Raw genomic sequence first — 14,890 nt, forward strand, 5'->3', positions numbered from 1 at the left:
TTCTCCTCACCTCTGGCCTTTTTTGTTTCCCTCCTGCTCTTTTTCCAGTTCCAGCTCCAGCTGCTCAACAGATGTCTGCTGAGAGCCTAGAGACCGCGCCAGGTTCAGCAATTCCTCTTCTATGGCTGTCAGCCTAAGATCACACAGGTACCATAAGAAAGAGGGGAAGTAAAGGAGGCGCTTCACAGAAAGGTTAACAGAAAAGAAGAAGAGGAAGTCATCAAGATAACAATGGAGGGTAGACTATTGCTATCTCAACAAGATAGTGTTTTTGTTCTCACTTATGCTGGATTGTCTCAAGAGTGAGGTCATTCAGCTCAATCTCTTTGGGCTTCAGCCTGTCAGTCTCCTCTAGGAGGCTGCAGTCAAAGTCTGTACAAACAGGTATCTCCCCAACAGACCTGTGAATAGAAATACAGACTTCACAGCTTTGCCTCTAAGGATGGTTCATGATCTCTTGCATTTAAAACTTTTGCTTCTGCATACCGATTCTGCTGGATAAAGCTTTCATATTCCCTGTGTGGGTCGATGGCCGCGAGGGCGGATGCCATCTCGTTGTGAATCTTCATTACGTCTTGACTTAGGACGGTTGAGATTTCAAAGTATTCCTGCAGAATCTCCTTTCTGGGAATGAAGAAGACTTAGACTTAGACTTGGACAGACTTTATTGTCATTTTGCACACAGTACAGCTCTCAAGACATTTCCATTAGAGAGTCTGGAGAGTCCATTTCTAAAGTCAGAGAGTTGTTAATTTAGAGAATTTTAGCGTTACCCTTTCCAGTCCTGTTGTCTGTTGTCTTCTCTAATTCTAACCTTGTATGATAAAGACACCCTCACTCAGAGGGTTCCATTGTAGTGATGAGGAACAGGATAACAAAGGTATAACCACTGACAGGTTAGTGTTAGGTGAAGGTTTTAAAATGGGGTATAGGGACTAGCTATACAAAACTATGGCCGTGGCATTCAAAACAAACTGGGTAACTAGCGACCTTTGGTCATACAAGCTGACACACAGACTACTATGTGGACACTGTACATCTCCTCTCCCTGAAAACAACTTCAAGGTATAGTGGAGGATGTTCGTTTTCTGAGAGGATCATCAAAACCCTCATAATATTCCGTCAATCTGATGATAGGTTTGCCAGTAGGTTTTCCCCTACCGGCAGTGAGTCTGCCCTTAGACCTACTGTACTGTAGGGGATTGTTGGCCTAGTGGTTAGGAGCAGTGCACTTGTGCTCTGAGAAGGTTGCAGGTACCTCATTAGATCCCCACAGCCTGCACTCTGGGTCCTTGAGCAAGACCCCTAACCCCACACTGCTCAACGGGCGCTGCACAATGGCAGCTCACTGCTCCCCAATGGGATGGGTTAAATGCAGAGGTGAATTTCTCCATTGTGAGTTTAATAAAGTACAATTGCTATCAATTAAGTAGTCATCTTTTGGAAATTAAGTTTGTATGAGCGATGCAAACAGCAACTTTAAACAGAGCAGGCACGAGGAGAAATGGGCTCATGCACGCTCTAGCACGCGTTTAATAGGTGTTCCCTTTTGCATTTTTTTTAAGTGGAGAAGGCAGGTATTTCAAAAATTTGCAAAAATCCTCCACTAAACCAGAATTTGAAAGAGGCTCTGCTTTCCAAGAGGAAACCAAAGTTGGCAAATGGAGGTTCCACCTGGAAATGGTACTACAGATCTGGGAGCATTTTGTCTTGTGTATGGGGACCTGTAAGCTTCAGATAACACACTGCCCTTTGCTCTCACCAACAAGCACCCTCTGGTAGTGGGTGCCCTTGGACCTAAACAGCTCAAGTGCACACATATGACTTCCCAGCAGTGGCCCTAAATCACAAGACCTTTTGATTTTAAAGTTGTAAATAATAAAATAAATTGATCTTTAGTGATCTCACACTCTCTGCATTTAACCCATCCTCTTGGGGAGCAGTGGGCAGCCACTGTGCGGTGCCCAGCAGTGTGGGGTTAATGGTTTTGCTCAGTGACCCAGAGTGGAGGTTGTAGGGAACGAACCAGGTACTTTCAACCTTCTAAGAGCACAAGCATACTACTCTAACCACTAGACCAGCACTCCCTCGACACGACGGACAAAGCCGCTTGTTAGTAGCAGATGGAAAAAATAAGATTGTGATACTACTTTTCTGCCTTTGGTAGCTAGTTAGGTGTGAAGAGGTAGGTTTTTTGAATATGGCTTGGACCAAGGTCGGTTTGTAATCATAACTAAGGTTGACTGCACCAGAGTCCTTTTGACAGCGGCAAGCACCACCTCAAAAAAGGGTGATGGTTTCGTTGTTTTGTCCGGACCAGAGTTCACTGGTCTTTATACAGACCTGCACAGAACATCTGTAACAAGGGGAAAAGCTAACTGTGGTCTGTTTAAAACAGACCAAATGTGGCAGGTGTGAAAACATCCTTAATTAGACACAGCTTGCCTCTATTTAGTAAATAAGTGATTTATCAAAGGCAGCTGTTTAGAAAATATGAAAAACTTTCAGTAAAATGAATACCTTTGTAAAGCCCTTTCATTTCCTTTTAACATAACCACCCTCAAAAATCCAGGATGCAGGTTTGATTGCATCTATGATTATATTGAAATTAGACAAATTTTCTTTACATATACATGCTTATGATGTTACAAAGAATACAAAAACACTGATCCAACCATATTACAAATACAAGTACACCCAAAGGTTCAAACTTGCAGCATTATTGCATGTTTTACTGTGAACTAAAGTTGCCACTTATGTTCAAAGTATTCTTTGATGTACTAAACAGCCATGATGGAAACCCTGCATTATTCAGATTTATGCAGATGGCTAAATGCCTTTCAAAAGAGCCTCAGGCACAATCTTTACTAGTCTCTCAGAAGAGATCATAAGGGTGTCTCCCTTCTAAACTCTGATCTACCTAACGAACTGGAAACGGAACCTCCCAAACAGTATTTTTGGTTGTGTATCAGATCTGCTTTGATCTCTAGAAAACAATTTTGGTACAATTTGACTAGAACACGTGAGCATCAAAAAGAGGAAGGAGGAACAAAGCTTTAACAGAGGATAATACTGCTCCAAAGCTTAGACTATATACCACTTCAAACAATAGACATGATAGAATAAAGATACGTTTCTATTTGCGATTTATTTTTAAAGCATAGAACATGAATTTGAGTGTCCATCACCAAATGGGATTCCAAACACCACATTAAGACACATCTCAAATAAATAATTAGGCAATAATGTTCTTAAATCCTACACTGTTTTTTTTAAACCTTAGTACTTTTAAAGCAACTGATTATAAACAAAGACATGACGATATTGTAAAAATAGAAGCTTTTGATCGACAATTATCTAAACTTTACATCTGCCTGTTTGATGTTCAACGTTTTGAACGATTCAGCAGTACTTCCTCTAAATAATTACATTAAATATAAGTTAGAGGAGTTACAAAAATGTCTACAGCTGAGGGGTATTGTGAAGTCCCCTCTGCAAGGACCTCCTATTCACATAAAACAAATCTCTATTAAAGGTATTAATTTATTGAATAGTCTATCTACAAAATATATTTTAATTTAACAACCAGTACTACATTGTTCTAGTCATAAAGTAGGATTAAGGTTGTGACTCAGAGCTCACCATTGTTGTGGTAATGGTTAATATAGGCAATAGTTTCACACTTTAGTCCTCTCAGTGTGTTGAGCATATGTGTTCAGCCAGGTGTCTTTGTATGATATAGAATCTGGGTGAAAGATCTTTGGACTTTTATTCATCTAATGTATGTGAAATAGGGCTGCAACTAACGATTATTTTAAAAATCGATGAATCAGACGATTATTTCTTCGATTAATCGATGAATCGGACAAAAAATATTTTTTATATTAACCCCTTTATTCCAAAATAAACATTTAAGACAGAACAAACAAGCACACAAGTACAGGTTACTCATTAACTGTACTGGTGCAATATGAAAAATAAATGTTTGTGTTAAAACTACGCAAACTTACATGAGAAATGTAGCTGTACATCCACAAAATATAGGCTACTTTGTTTCATAAAGCGCAAAAAAAGACATTTTTGTTTTTAAAAGCCCCTAAGGGGTTCAAACAATAGGCCCCCCCATTTCAACAAATGAGTTTTTTTTAGACTAGAAGAGTTCTGCCTTTTAAGACAGGAAAGTATAGCAGTTAAAGTTGCTACTTGAGAAAATACTGAACCATAGAGATAAAAATAGCCCTGTGATTCAAATTATAAATTGTATTTGGAATAAAAATGAGAGAACTAGGGGTGTTAAAGAACACATCCTCCAAAGACTCCAATTTACATGGGAATGTGGCAGATAATTGACATATTACTGATCTTGCTGGATTTTATTCTGCTTTACTTCCATAAATTGCAGGATCCTCTTTACTTTATCTTTGCCAGAAGATTTAAACTTTAAAAGCCTTGCCCTCATAATTTGCAAGTTAATTTATTTATAAAGTAAATGTAAACGCTGCTTAAGCTAATTCAAATTAAATTAAAAGTAAAATAAGTAGCCTTATCACTGTCTGTAACCTACTAACACGGTAAGGAAAGCATCAGATGAGCTACCTGAGAAACTAACGTTACGTTTCCCCACTTTAAAACCAAACAAACATGGTGGTTCCGTGCCATGTTAATTTCTTTTGACAAAAGTTGCATGTTATCACTTTTTTCACTTTACAAAGCGCAGGCTATTTTAATTATTGTGATCAATTTGCGCCGTCAATCCCGGTGCATGCGCGCTTCATTTGCAGTCTGGACGCTGAGGCTCTGACTGCAGCGCTGAGAGGGACTCCTGCAGGAGTGGGGGGAGGCGCCCCACGGCAGAGTAGGAACGATACATGCTTTCACGTAAGAGTCTCCAAAAGCCGCCAGTGACACCGAAAAAAGTCGCCAGATTTGTCGCTAGTCGCTTTTTTGAAAAATAGTCGCTGGAGGGGTCTGAAAAGTCGCTGAGTTGGCAACACTGCACCTGCGGCGCTGACTCGCTCTGCCATATTTTTTTTTCTTCCTCTTTCAGTCAAGAGGCAGTGATGACGGCGCGGCGGATGACGCAATAATCGCGCGACACAACTAATCGATGATGAAATTCGTTGCCAACGCTTTTAAAAGTCGATTTTTATCGATTTTATCGATTCGTTGTTGCAGCCCTAATGTGAAATAACCATTTTGGAGTTTTGTTTCCTAATTTCTGATATTTGCCCTAACCATTTTCTCATTAGTCCTTCATTCTTGATGAACAGTACAGTAGGTATGGGGGCGTAATAGTCAGGCTGTAGGGAGCCCTGTTTTAAAAATCGTTATTATTACTGCCGTTCTGGCCTTCATGTGTTTTTGTAATGTTGTGTGTCAGTTGTGTTCCCCTGGTCTTTGAAGTGTTTCATCAATTTGTGCATCTTCAGGGGAAGTTTCTTTTCAGGTGTCAAGTGTTTATAGATGCATGTTAACTGGCTATAAAGGACAAACAGATAGAAACTTGCCTTGAAATCTTACATATTGACAGATACTGAGTAGGCTTTTAGTTACATTTCCTTTATTTGAATAATGAATCTATATCATCAAAGTCTGAAACATCAGTATCTTTTACATTGTGTTATACTTCAATAATCAACCATGGGTAGAAGGATTTTATAGCAGCTGGTCAGACAGGGTCACAAGTGGGATAAGTGATACCCTGTTGACTAAATTCACTTATCTAGTTTTTTTCACACTTTAAACACTTCACACTGTATCTTCTTGGCTGTGCAGCATGCTGTCACAGCCAAAATTATAACACCAAAAAGCACCAAGCAATTCTATCTGCATTCCAATAACGGGTGCTTTATCTCTGTCCCAAATGTTTGCACCAAACCTGGAAAATGAAAAATGTCTTGCAGCTTAAAAGATTGATTTCCTTAATCGATTCTGAAGCTAAATTGATAATTTCTTTAAATTGTCCATGTTTTAAATTTTGTCTGATTTAATTTTCTAAAATCAGCTTTCATGTTTTCAAATAGTCTTTTGTGGATGTTTTTTATACATGATTTATGTGTCTTTTTCAGCAACTTTCTTGTTTATTTATTTGTTTTTCTTTTTTTTTCTTTTTACAAGTTTCCATTGGAAAGGAGATTGCAAACGTAGTAGTGAATTTCTCGGGATTAAAAAAAAAGAGAAAAAGATGGAGAACACTGTGCAATGACAGACAACAGAGCGAGAACATTTCCGTGTGTGTTTCAGCATAGTTGGATGGTCAAAAATTAAATACGGAGAGAAATAGATATATGTAGTTTTAGCCTCCTGTTTAGTAATTGTCCAGCAGCACTAAATGTAGGAGTTTTGTAGGTGTACTGCATTCTCTACTTATCTGGCTGTACTTTAGCTACTATCATCAAATCCAAATAAAAAGTAGTAGTCAGTCTCCACAATTTACCAAGCTCTAGTGGGTGCTTAAAATAAATCTAAAGTGATTACTTTCTCCTGTCATTGTTATTCCATGTATGCATTAGTAAAAAAGATTATTATTACGAACGATCATTATTTCTAATGTAAACCTTCAATGCAGCTATACATTACCTGCATGCAAGGCAACAGCTTTGTTGCCCTGCATGCAGGACTCAGAGGAGACATGCCACATTTGAGGGTTAAGCTGTGTTCCTCCTAAACTGTGGGAGTGAAAAATGAAACTTCATTACGTCATGCTGATTAGTATTAATGTGCAAATGATAATGTCGTGTGTTTTCCCCATGGTCTACTGTTTTGGTGACAGCATTTACGCCTTTTTTTTTTTTTAGACATTTTTGTATTAGTCGTTCTGTATATGTAAAGTGTTGTTGAACTATCTATTGCTTCTCTATGTGCCGTATATTTGCCCTGTGTGCACAAATAAAGTTTTTGAACTTGTATTTTATTAGAAAGAGAAAATAGGTTAAAATTGCTAAAGCTTTATTGGGAGACCATCTGCTTGCAAACCAATGCATTTTCCTTTCTTTTCATAAAAACTGCAATACTGCAAAAATCATGGTTTCTCTGATGTTGTGATAGATGTCTCTGAGTGGCGTTGCTTTCAATAACTAACACAATGGCTATGACTTTTTCTATGACAGTGAGAATGATACAAATGCCATGGGCTATTTAGTTGTGTCTTCTTATTGGTGATAGCTAATATTTTTTTCCATGTCACATAAAATTAATCGATTCTCTCTCTTCTCCTTTGCAGGTATCTTTTTAACATAGCGATCATACCTGCCATCTGTGTGCAGTGCTGATGAAAACTGCATTTCCATTCGGAATGTGCAAAATAAATCCCCTCTGATTTTCCAAGCTCTCAATGCTGATAGCCAGAAACTCACACAAAAACCCTCATTTAGATACGGTGATCAGCACCACCTGTTATCTGTTGTGTATCATAGTGGAGCTACTTTTTGTTTGCACAGACAATTTAGCTATTCTGATTTGGATCATAGTAGATCAGTACCACAATAATCGAAATATGTTGACATACATACGGTACTTATTTCCTTTCTCTCTCTGTCATCTTTTATTGCACCTTGACCTCCTTCTAGCCACAATGGCCGTAGATAGAGACACATGTACCACTAACACTGTAGAGAAACCTAGTAGATTAACTACTTCAATCTTAGAGGACTACACCCATATTTTGTCAAATTATTTCTTATTTATGATCTCAGCAAACATCCCAGCAAAGTGTTCCTGATACATTTAAGAGCCCTTTTTCTGCCTTTTAATGAAGATTAATGTCTGATCTTTATTAGATTAAATGATCATTGAAAATTGATAAACAAAAATAATTCCCTTTAGACTTAAGAGACTTTCCAAGATTTTATGAAAATGTGGGTGGTTAATAAAAAGTTCTGAGTATTTTTAGCAAAAAAAAGGTTTTTCTTTTATTTACAATGGCTGTAATACTTGGTTAAAGACCAGACCCTCCATGTTTTTTCAGTGCAAGTCAGTGCACAAAATATGAGGAGTTTATATTTGTAAAGGTTAAGGAAAATTATTTCAAGGTATTGTGGAGGATTTTAACGAATTTTTGAAAAGACCCGCCCTCTCCACTTAAAAAAAATGCACATGCAAAACCCTGTACCTGCTCCTGCATGTGAGAGCATCCATAAGCTTATTTCTCCTTGTGCACGCTCTGTTTAAAGTTGCTGTTTGCATCGCTCATACAAGCTTACTTTCCAAAAGAAGATTTGAATTTTTCACTATGTCAGACTCACCACCGGAAAGTGAAAATGGGGATGAGCACATTGAAGGGCCTTATGTAAACATATCACCAGAATGACAATTAGGGGGACAACTTCTTTTGATAATTCACACTGAAAAAGAACATACTCCACTATACATTTAATAGAAATAGAAAACATTAGGAAAATGGTCCTTTTGTGTTTAGATAAAATAATAAAACAGTTTCAAGCTTTTCTCACTGAGAGGGAATATTAGCATGATAGTATACATTAAAAAGTAAAATATCAAGTAATATTCCCTCTGTATTTAAATTATGGTTTGCATACTTTTCTAATGTTTCTGCAATTTTCTTTGATACACTCAGATACAAACTGTGTTCAATGCAACCTTACAGGATGAGCACCATCTCCTGCTGCAGGGTCTGCAGCGCGTTGAGCAGAGCTGGTTGCATCTGGCTGTAGTGATGCTGATGGTAAACCTGAGCTGCTCGCACTGACAGCACGTACTCATTATGCAGCTCGTACAGTCTTAGGGAAGCCTTTATGTAGCGCTCCCTGTTCTTGTCTCGCTCCTTATCTGCATACATATAAAAAGAAAAAGAGGAAAATACAAGAGATAAGTTTGAAACAGAATCTGTTTAGAGAAGTAAAAATCCACGTTGCCCACCTTTACTCGTGTCCTGGTACTTCCTCCTTGCCTGAGCTGCATCTTTTACCGCCTGCCTGTAGTTGTTTTTCAACCTCTCCAGCTCTGTGTGGGTAACCTAAGCAACCAGATAGAAGTATTTTTTAGCTCAATAATGACAACATAAATCCTCACTTTGATCAGTTTTAGGTTTTTTTTCTATCCCCTTGCAAAAGTCTTTCTTCTAAATATAAAAAAAAAAAACAGAAAAAGCCAGATAAATCCTGAAACAGACAACGAACAGCGAGAAGGACCTAAACTTGACACGCATACTCTCCTTTTTTTTCCCTCACAAATATCAGTCAGCAGCAGAGCTTAAGTTTTACTGCCTTTGTCTGCTTCTACACTTCCTTGAATGCCACAATTCTTCTAATTAAAGCCACACCCTTCAAAGCATTTCACTAAGATGATCTGTGATATAATAACATTGAGGAACAGTTTAATTTGAATCAAAAAGAAATTTGTTTATGATCTCAAACATTTAAGTGAATGAAGCTATTTCGGTGTAGCAAATTTGTATTTAGACAAGTTTACTCTGATTTCTTTAAATAAAATGAATTGTAAATAAGTGCACTCAGAAATCACCTATTTTACAAATGGAGTCCAAAGGTGAAGTTAGAGGTGCAAGAGGAACATAGTTAGCCTTATTGAAGAGCTACAGGAAGAAGCAAACAGGAGACAGTAGCTTGCTTTCACTGCAGTTTTTTAGAAACTAAACAGGGACACAGCAAACATGCAGCAGAATCCTGGTTAAAAATACAACCTTGAGGTTTACCTCCATCTGTGCAATCTGACAGCACATCTGGTTAAAAAAAACAGCAGAGGCTTGCAGCTGTTATTACAGAGATGATTACAGTAAGCGAACACCACACCTTTCAGCTATTATGAAAACACTTTAGAAAAAAATCTTTTTTTTTCAAATCGATGATGCAATTATGGGCTACCATGCGTTTGCGTATATAAAATTAAAATAAACACTTGGTGGTGACTTGGGAATTTCAAAATATATTAACAGTTTTCAAGCGCATCTTTAAAGTTTGAAAATTATATATTAAAATCCATCAGTTGTTTAGACAGGTGTGATATACAGTACAGGAGCTAGTCTGTAAACATTATAAAAGCTGACACAGGAGGAGGACAGCAGACCCACTGTGAGTCTCTTCAAAAGGAACAACAAAAGCATAGAAACATCATTTGAGGAAATGATCTGACCTTTGCTGTGTAGGTGGTAGCAATGCTTCAACACCCTTTGATAGCATTTCTGACTGCTGGCTCAATCAAGACAAAAAAAAAACATCCATCTATTGCATAAATCACACAGTGATGCTCACTTTGCACTGGAGAGTAATTGCACAATGTTAAGCAAACAGGCCGACAACAGCTGTACTGTAGCTCAGCATGGATTTACAAAGGTTTACACTTCATTTGTTTGATGTAATTGGATAATAATACAAGGCAGACCTGGTTTCACACTACAACGTGCTCTTTTGCTTATGTTTACAATAATACTGTCGAATTATAGCTGCCATTTCTTTAATCAGCAGTGGCAGAAAAATCTACACATGTATGTGAAAGTAATTCTTTATCTATAAATATAAGCTGCTGACAGTTTTCTGCATTTTCAAAGTAAAATTGTGTCTTACTGACCAATAGATTAAACGAAAAAAAGTCATGTGGAATAAAGGAAATAAAATGGTTGGTGTATAATCTGACATGTAGACAGTCTGTATGATGTTATTGTAACATGGTGGTTGGTGGGACAGATGGTTTTACAGTAATTAGATTCATTAAATTAAACATTACAGATATTTTATATATAACATTTGGTCAATCATCTGCCTGTGCAATCTTCATTGTAAGCAATCTAATTGAGTCAAATGGGAACAAACTGAAAGACTAGACTTCCCTTACCTTTGTATTACTCCTCTATTTCAGCCCTGTGGTTTTTTAACCCCTTTAACAATTCGAACAACGTAACAATAGTGATATAATTACACACTTATTTTAAGTAGACTCGTTCTATTCAGAGTTTCAAAAGTAGCGCGCCTGAACATTGTTTGCACGTGACAGGAGGAAAGTTTTTATTGAAGCTTTCTACCTTCTTAAGTTTAATATATATCAGTAATTTTAATTTGAGAAAGAAAACATTTCTAATTTTCATTCTGTGATTCCTTGCTGGGGCTGCTCAGTGACACAGTGGGTAGCACTGCTGCCTTGCAGCAAGAAGGTTCTGGGTTTGATTCCCGGCCCAGGGTCTCTCTGCATGGAGTTTGCATGTTCTCCCCGACCATGCGTGGGTTCTCTCTGGGTACTCTGGCTTCCTCCCACAGTCCATAAACATGACTGATAGGTTAATTGGCTTCTCTAAATTCTCCTTAGGTGTGAATGGTTGTTTGTCTCTGTGTTGCCCTGCGATGGACTGGCGACCTGTCCAGGGTGTACCCAGCCTCTCGTCCATTGACAGCTAAAGATAGGCTCCAGCACCCTTCGTGACCACACTTGGGATTAAGCGTATTAGAAGATGGATGGATGGATAATTCCTTTGTAGTTAATTTTTGGACGCGTAGCTCTTATAAAGCACATTTACCCTAAACAAGCTTCCAAATAATGTAATGTAAAAGTCAATCCACCTGTATATAGGCCATCCTGATTGTACATATGACACCTCAAATCTCTGTGTTACTCTCTTGTATTTTTTTTTATTATTTCCTATTTTTATTTTGTTTTTCATTGTGTGTGATACATGTACACTTGCACCTTAACCCTTATTTATCTTGATATACTGTATATATAGCCTACTGTTTATTCCTAATGCACCTTTTTCCTCCTTGTTTGCACCTTCTTTAATTGCTATACTATGCCAATATGTGATCAGTGAATTTCTCCGCTGTGACATCAATAAAGCTCATCTAATCTAATCTAATCTAAATGTGGATGATGACCAATTGTTTAGAACAGCATCTTTTGGAAAATCTGGAAATCACAGTTATCCTGGAATGAATTGTTATCTTGTTTAAAAAACAAAAAACTTGTCAGGGGAAAAAGGTTTAATGAGCGTGTCAAGTACTGCTTTGGTTTACAAGTGAAACCTTTGAACTGAGCCATGCTATTTTTTTTACACAGGTTCAGAGCAGCTTAACCTACCACGAAAACTAAAATATAAAACAGTTTTTGTTTTATTTTTGCAGCCGGATTTCACTGCTCCTCTATAAAAATAAAAACATTCAGTTACTTCTGACTATTCTTGTTTAGCATCAAAAAGATAAGCAGCAATAATAGTAGTTCGGCTGTTGCCTTTTATCAAGTGAGTGATGGTTTTCTTTCCGATGATAGGCTTAAACAGATTAAGGATTTTCTTTGAAGGGGAACAAAGTGTTTGCATGCAGAAACTTGGTCGTTATAAACCATTTTTCAGGAAGCATTTCAAAATTATTTCACTTAATGATGGGGAAATCATTTTAGTACTTAAATTAGAGCAGCTGAAGAGGAATTTCCTCATATGATCTAGACAACATATGTATGAAAGAGAAAAAAGTATGCAGTGATGCAGAGATGTATCAAATTAAATAGACTGTGACTCATTTATTGCTGTTTATAGTTTGTAGGAAATAATCATTAGAATTAAAAAAAATGTCTTTGTTTAAACAATTCAATTATTGATGTGTTTTCTCACATTCAAATAGTTGAGAAGTATTTTTAAACAGGTGTAACAGATGCTGCCTTCTGATATTTTTACAGCTACATTACTGTATTATAGTTAAATCTTCAGGACTTATATATGGACACAAACAAGAGTTGTTGGTATAAATTAGGCTATTCTGGCAGCATTGGAAGCTGAGAGAAAAGGTGCTGACATATGCCTAAACCCAATAGAGCAACCATGTTGGGATTAAATGTAAACTAAATACATCCAGAAAGTCAAAGCTTTGAATTAAAGCGTTTTGTTAGAAAAGGTAATTTACTCCCTGGATAAATTTGGGGAATTTAATACAAATAGTTTTCTCCCCAGAGAGTTTTTAGGCTGCCAGTTTGTTAAGTCTGCAAGCTGCTGGCATCGTAACATTTTCTCTGACCACTATTCTTTCGGTGATTCCCCACATCTTTGCTTTATGCACCTAAATTTGTGTTAAAGACATAGTTATCTCTACTTTTTTGTTGGCCTTATTGTTATAAATCCATGTCCAGATTTGGGACAAACATTCAAATTCTAACTATAAGAATTTGGAACCAAAATATAATGCCATTCACTCTCCTTTTTAATTTTGCATTTCTATGTTTTTTTAGTGTTTTGAATCAAATTTCTATGAGCAAAATCGCTGAATGCAAACACAAAACAAAAACTTTTCTAAAAAAATTTCTAAGACAAAAAGCCAGACAAAAAAAGTTTGGAGAAGAGTAAAAGTCTCCGGAAGGAAGTGAATAGATCAGAGAGATAAGAGAGACAGCTCTCTATGTGTGAATGCTTTTTTCTTTCTTTTTTTCACACCTTGTTAAGCTCCTGCCTCAGAAGGTTCCAGTGTTCCGCATAGGTTTTGCGCAGCTGTTGTTTGTCTCTGATGAGCAGAGTCAATTTGCTGATAGGCCCATCCTGGAGATCCTCAGAGTGCCTCCTCATCAACTGACTGAGGGACTCTGTCTGCGAGACCAGCACTCCCCATGACTGACAGGAAAGGAAAATGGTTACATAGGGGATATTACCAATTTCAGTAGTTTCTCAAATGACAAAACATGCTGAAAAAGATGAAGATTCTTAATGCAACAGGATGCATAAAGTGCGGTTAAATGGCTACCTTCTCATTCTCATTCGTCTCATAAACACAAGTGACTACATCTCCATTCTGGTGGCTCACATGCATTTTTACCTGAATAACAAAGCGTATTTTAAATACTCTATGTACATGAGCTCATCAAATATTCTGAAAGCTAAGAGAACTTTGCTGGACCAGTAATGGTGTTGCAAACAATGGGGACAAACTTATGTGGAACCAAGAAGCTCATAATGATGAGGTTACAGGGAGAAGAGTCCCTTTATAAAATCACAAAGAGCCTTGTTATAGATTTGTATCTATTGTTTTATTCTTGTTATATTGTGAATAAGAAAACAACCTATAATATGCAAATAATACTTTTATTTTAATTAGTCACAAGATAACCACTCTACCAGATCGTTCAGTTCATCAGTCCAGGAGTAGAGAGGGGCTCACCTTGTTGAGCTGACTGATGTAATCCAGTCCTGAGCTGGCCTGAGGCCGGTCCATCTTCTCAGCGATGGCAGTCATTTGGTGGAGCTGGACTGAAAACTCTCGCTCGCTCTTCGCCCGCTGACCCATCCACTTCTTCATGACCTCCATCAGGTGAAGCTCAGAGTCCAATAGCCTCATGACGGCTGCATGCGCCTGTGGACACCGGAGGTCTTCACCGAAACCCATCTTTGGTCTGATGCTGCGTCCTCCTACCTGTGATCCGTTGTCACCAGAGAAGCCAGCAGCAAGTTCTCATGAGTGAAGCAGCCACTCTAATGACCAGCGGTGCCTCTCTCTCTCTCTCTCTGTGGCCATGCAGAGGTTTCACTTCCCTGTCAGCTAAAAAGAAATGTACAGCGGTCTGTGCACTTCCTCATGTGAGTTTGAATGTGGTTCTACTTTCAATTTGCACAGAACTTCAGTTTTACAACACCTCCTGAACTTCACAGCTAAACATGTCCCACACACCTTTCTTTTTTACTCCATTTCACTCCAAATGAGTAAAAAAGAGACGTAATGAAACAGGCAGATGCTGAATGCTGCCAGTGGTTGACTTCTGAGCTGAAGTCCTGTTCCTTATCTAGATAATTTATCATGTCTATTCATCTGCTGCTCTGTGAAACACAAGCATAAGTGGTTTGAGTTTGATAATCTCTGCTGTGAGGGCAAAAACGCTTCCTATCCTCAAAGATCTCTACAAAACGCTCAGCAAAAAACTACTTAAAACTATAAAACTACCTGTAAAACTAAAG

The 14,890-nt window shown here is 37.8% G+C and overlaps 1 protein-coding gene across 1 annotated transcript in view; it reads right to left on the reverse strand.

Moving 5' to 3' along the window:
* The window catches only part of fes (FES proto-oncogene, tyrosine kinase), a 38,566-nt gene extending 24,124 nt beyond the window's left edge, over positions 1-14,442 (reverse strand). The window contains exons 1-7 of the mRNA XM_038308641.1: positions 14,100-14,442; positions 13,382-13,555; positions 8,878-8,974; positions 8,604-8,787; positions 487-624; positions 282-401; positions 11-133 (exon numbers count right to left, since the gene is read on the reverse strand). Of these exons, the coding sequence (XP_038164569.1) occupies positions 11-133; positions 282-401; positions 487-624; positions 8,604-8,787; positions 8,878-8,974; positions 13,382-13,555; positions 14,100-14,324 (1,061 nt within the window). The 5' untranslated portion in view covers positions 14,325-14,442. The remainder of the gene's footprint in view (positions 1-10; positions 134-281; positions 402-486; positions 625-8,603; positions 8,788-8,877; positions 8,975-13,381; positions 13,556-14,099) is intronic.
* Between the last annotated feature and the right edge of the window lie 448 nt (positions 14,443-14,890).

This window comes from Cyprinodon tularosa, unplaced genomic scaffold (genome assembly GCF_016077235.1).
Source record: "Cyprinodon tularosa strain WSP-4 unplaced genomic scaffold, ASM1607723v1 ctg642, whole genome shotgun sequence".
In the NCBI taxonomy this organism is placed as follows: Eukaryota; Metazoa; Chordata; class Actinopteri; order Cyprinodontiformes; family Cyprinodontidae; genus Cyprinodon; species Cyprinodon tularosa.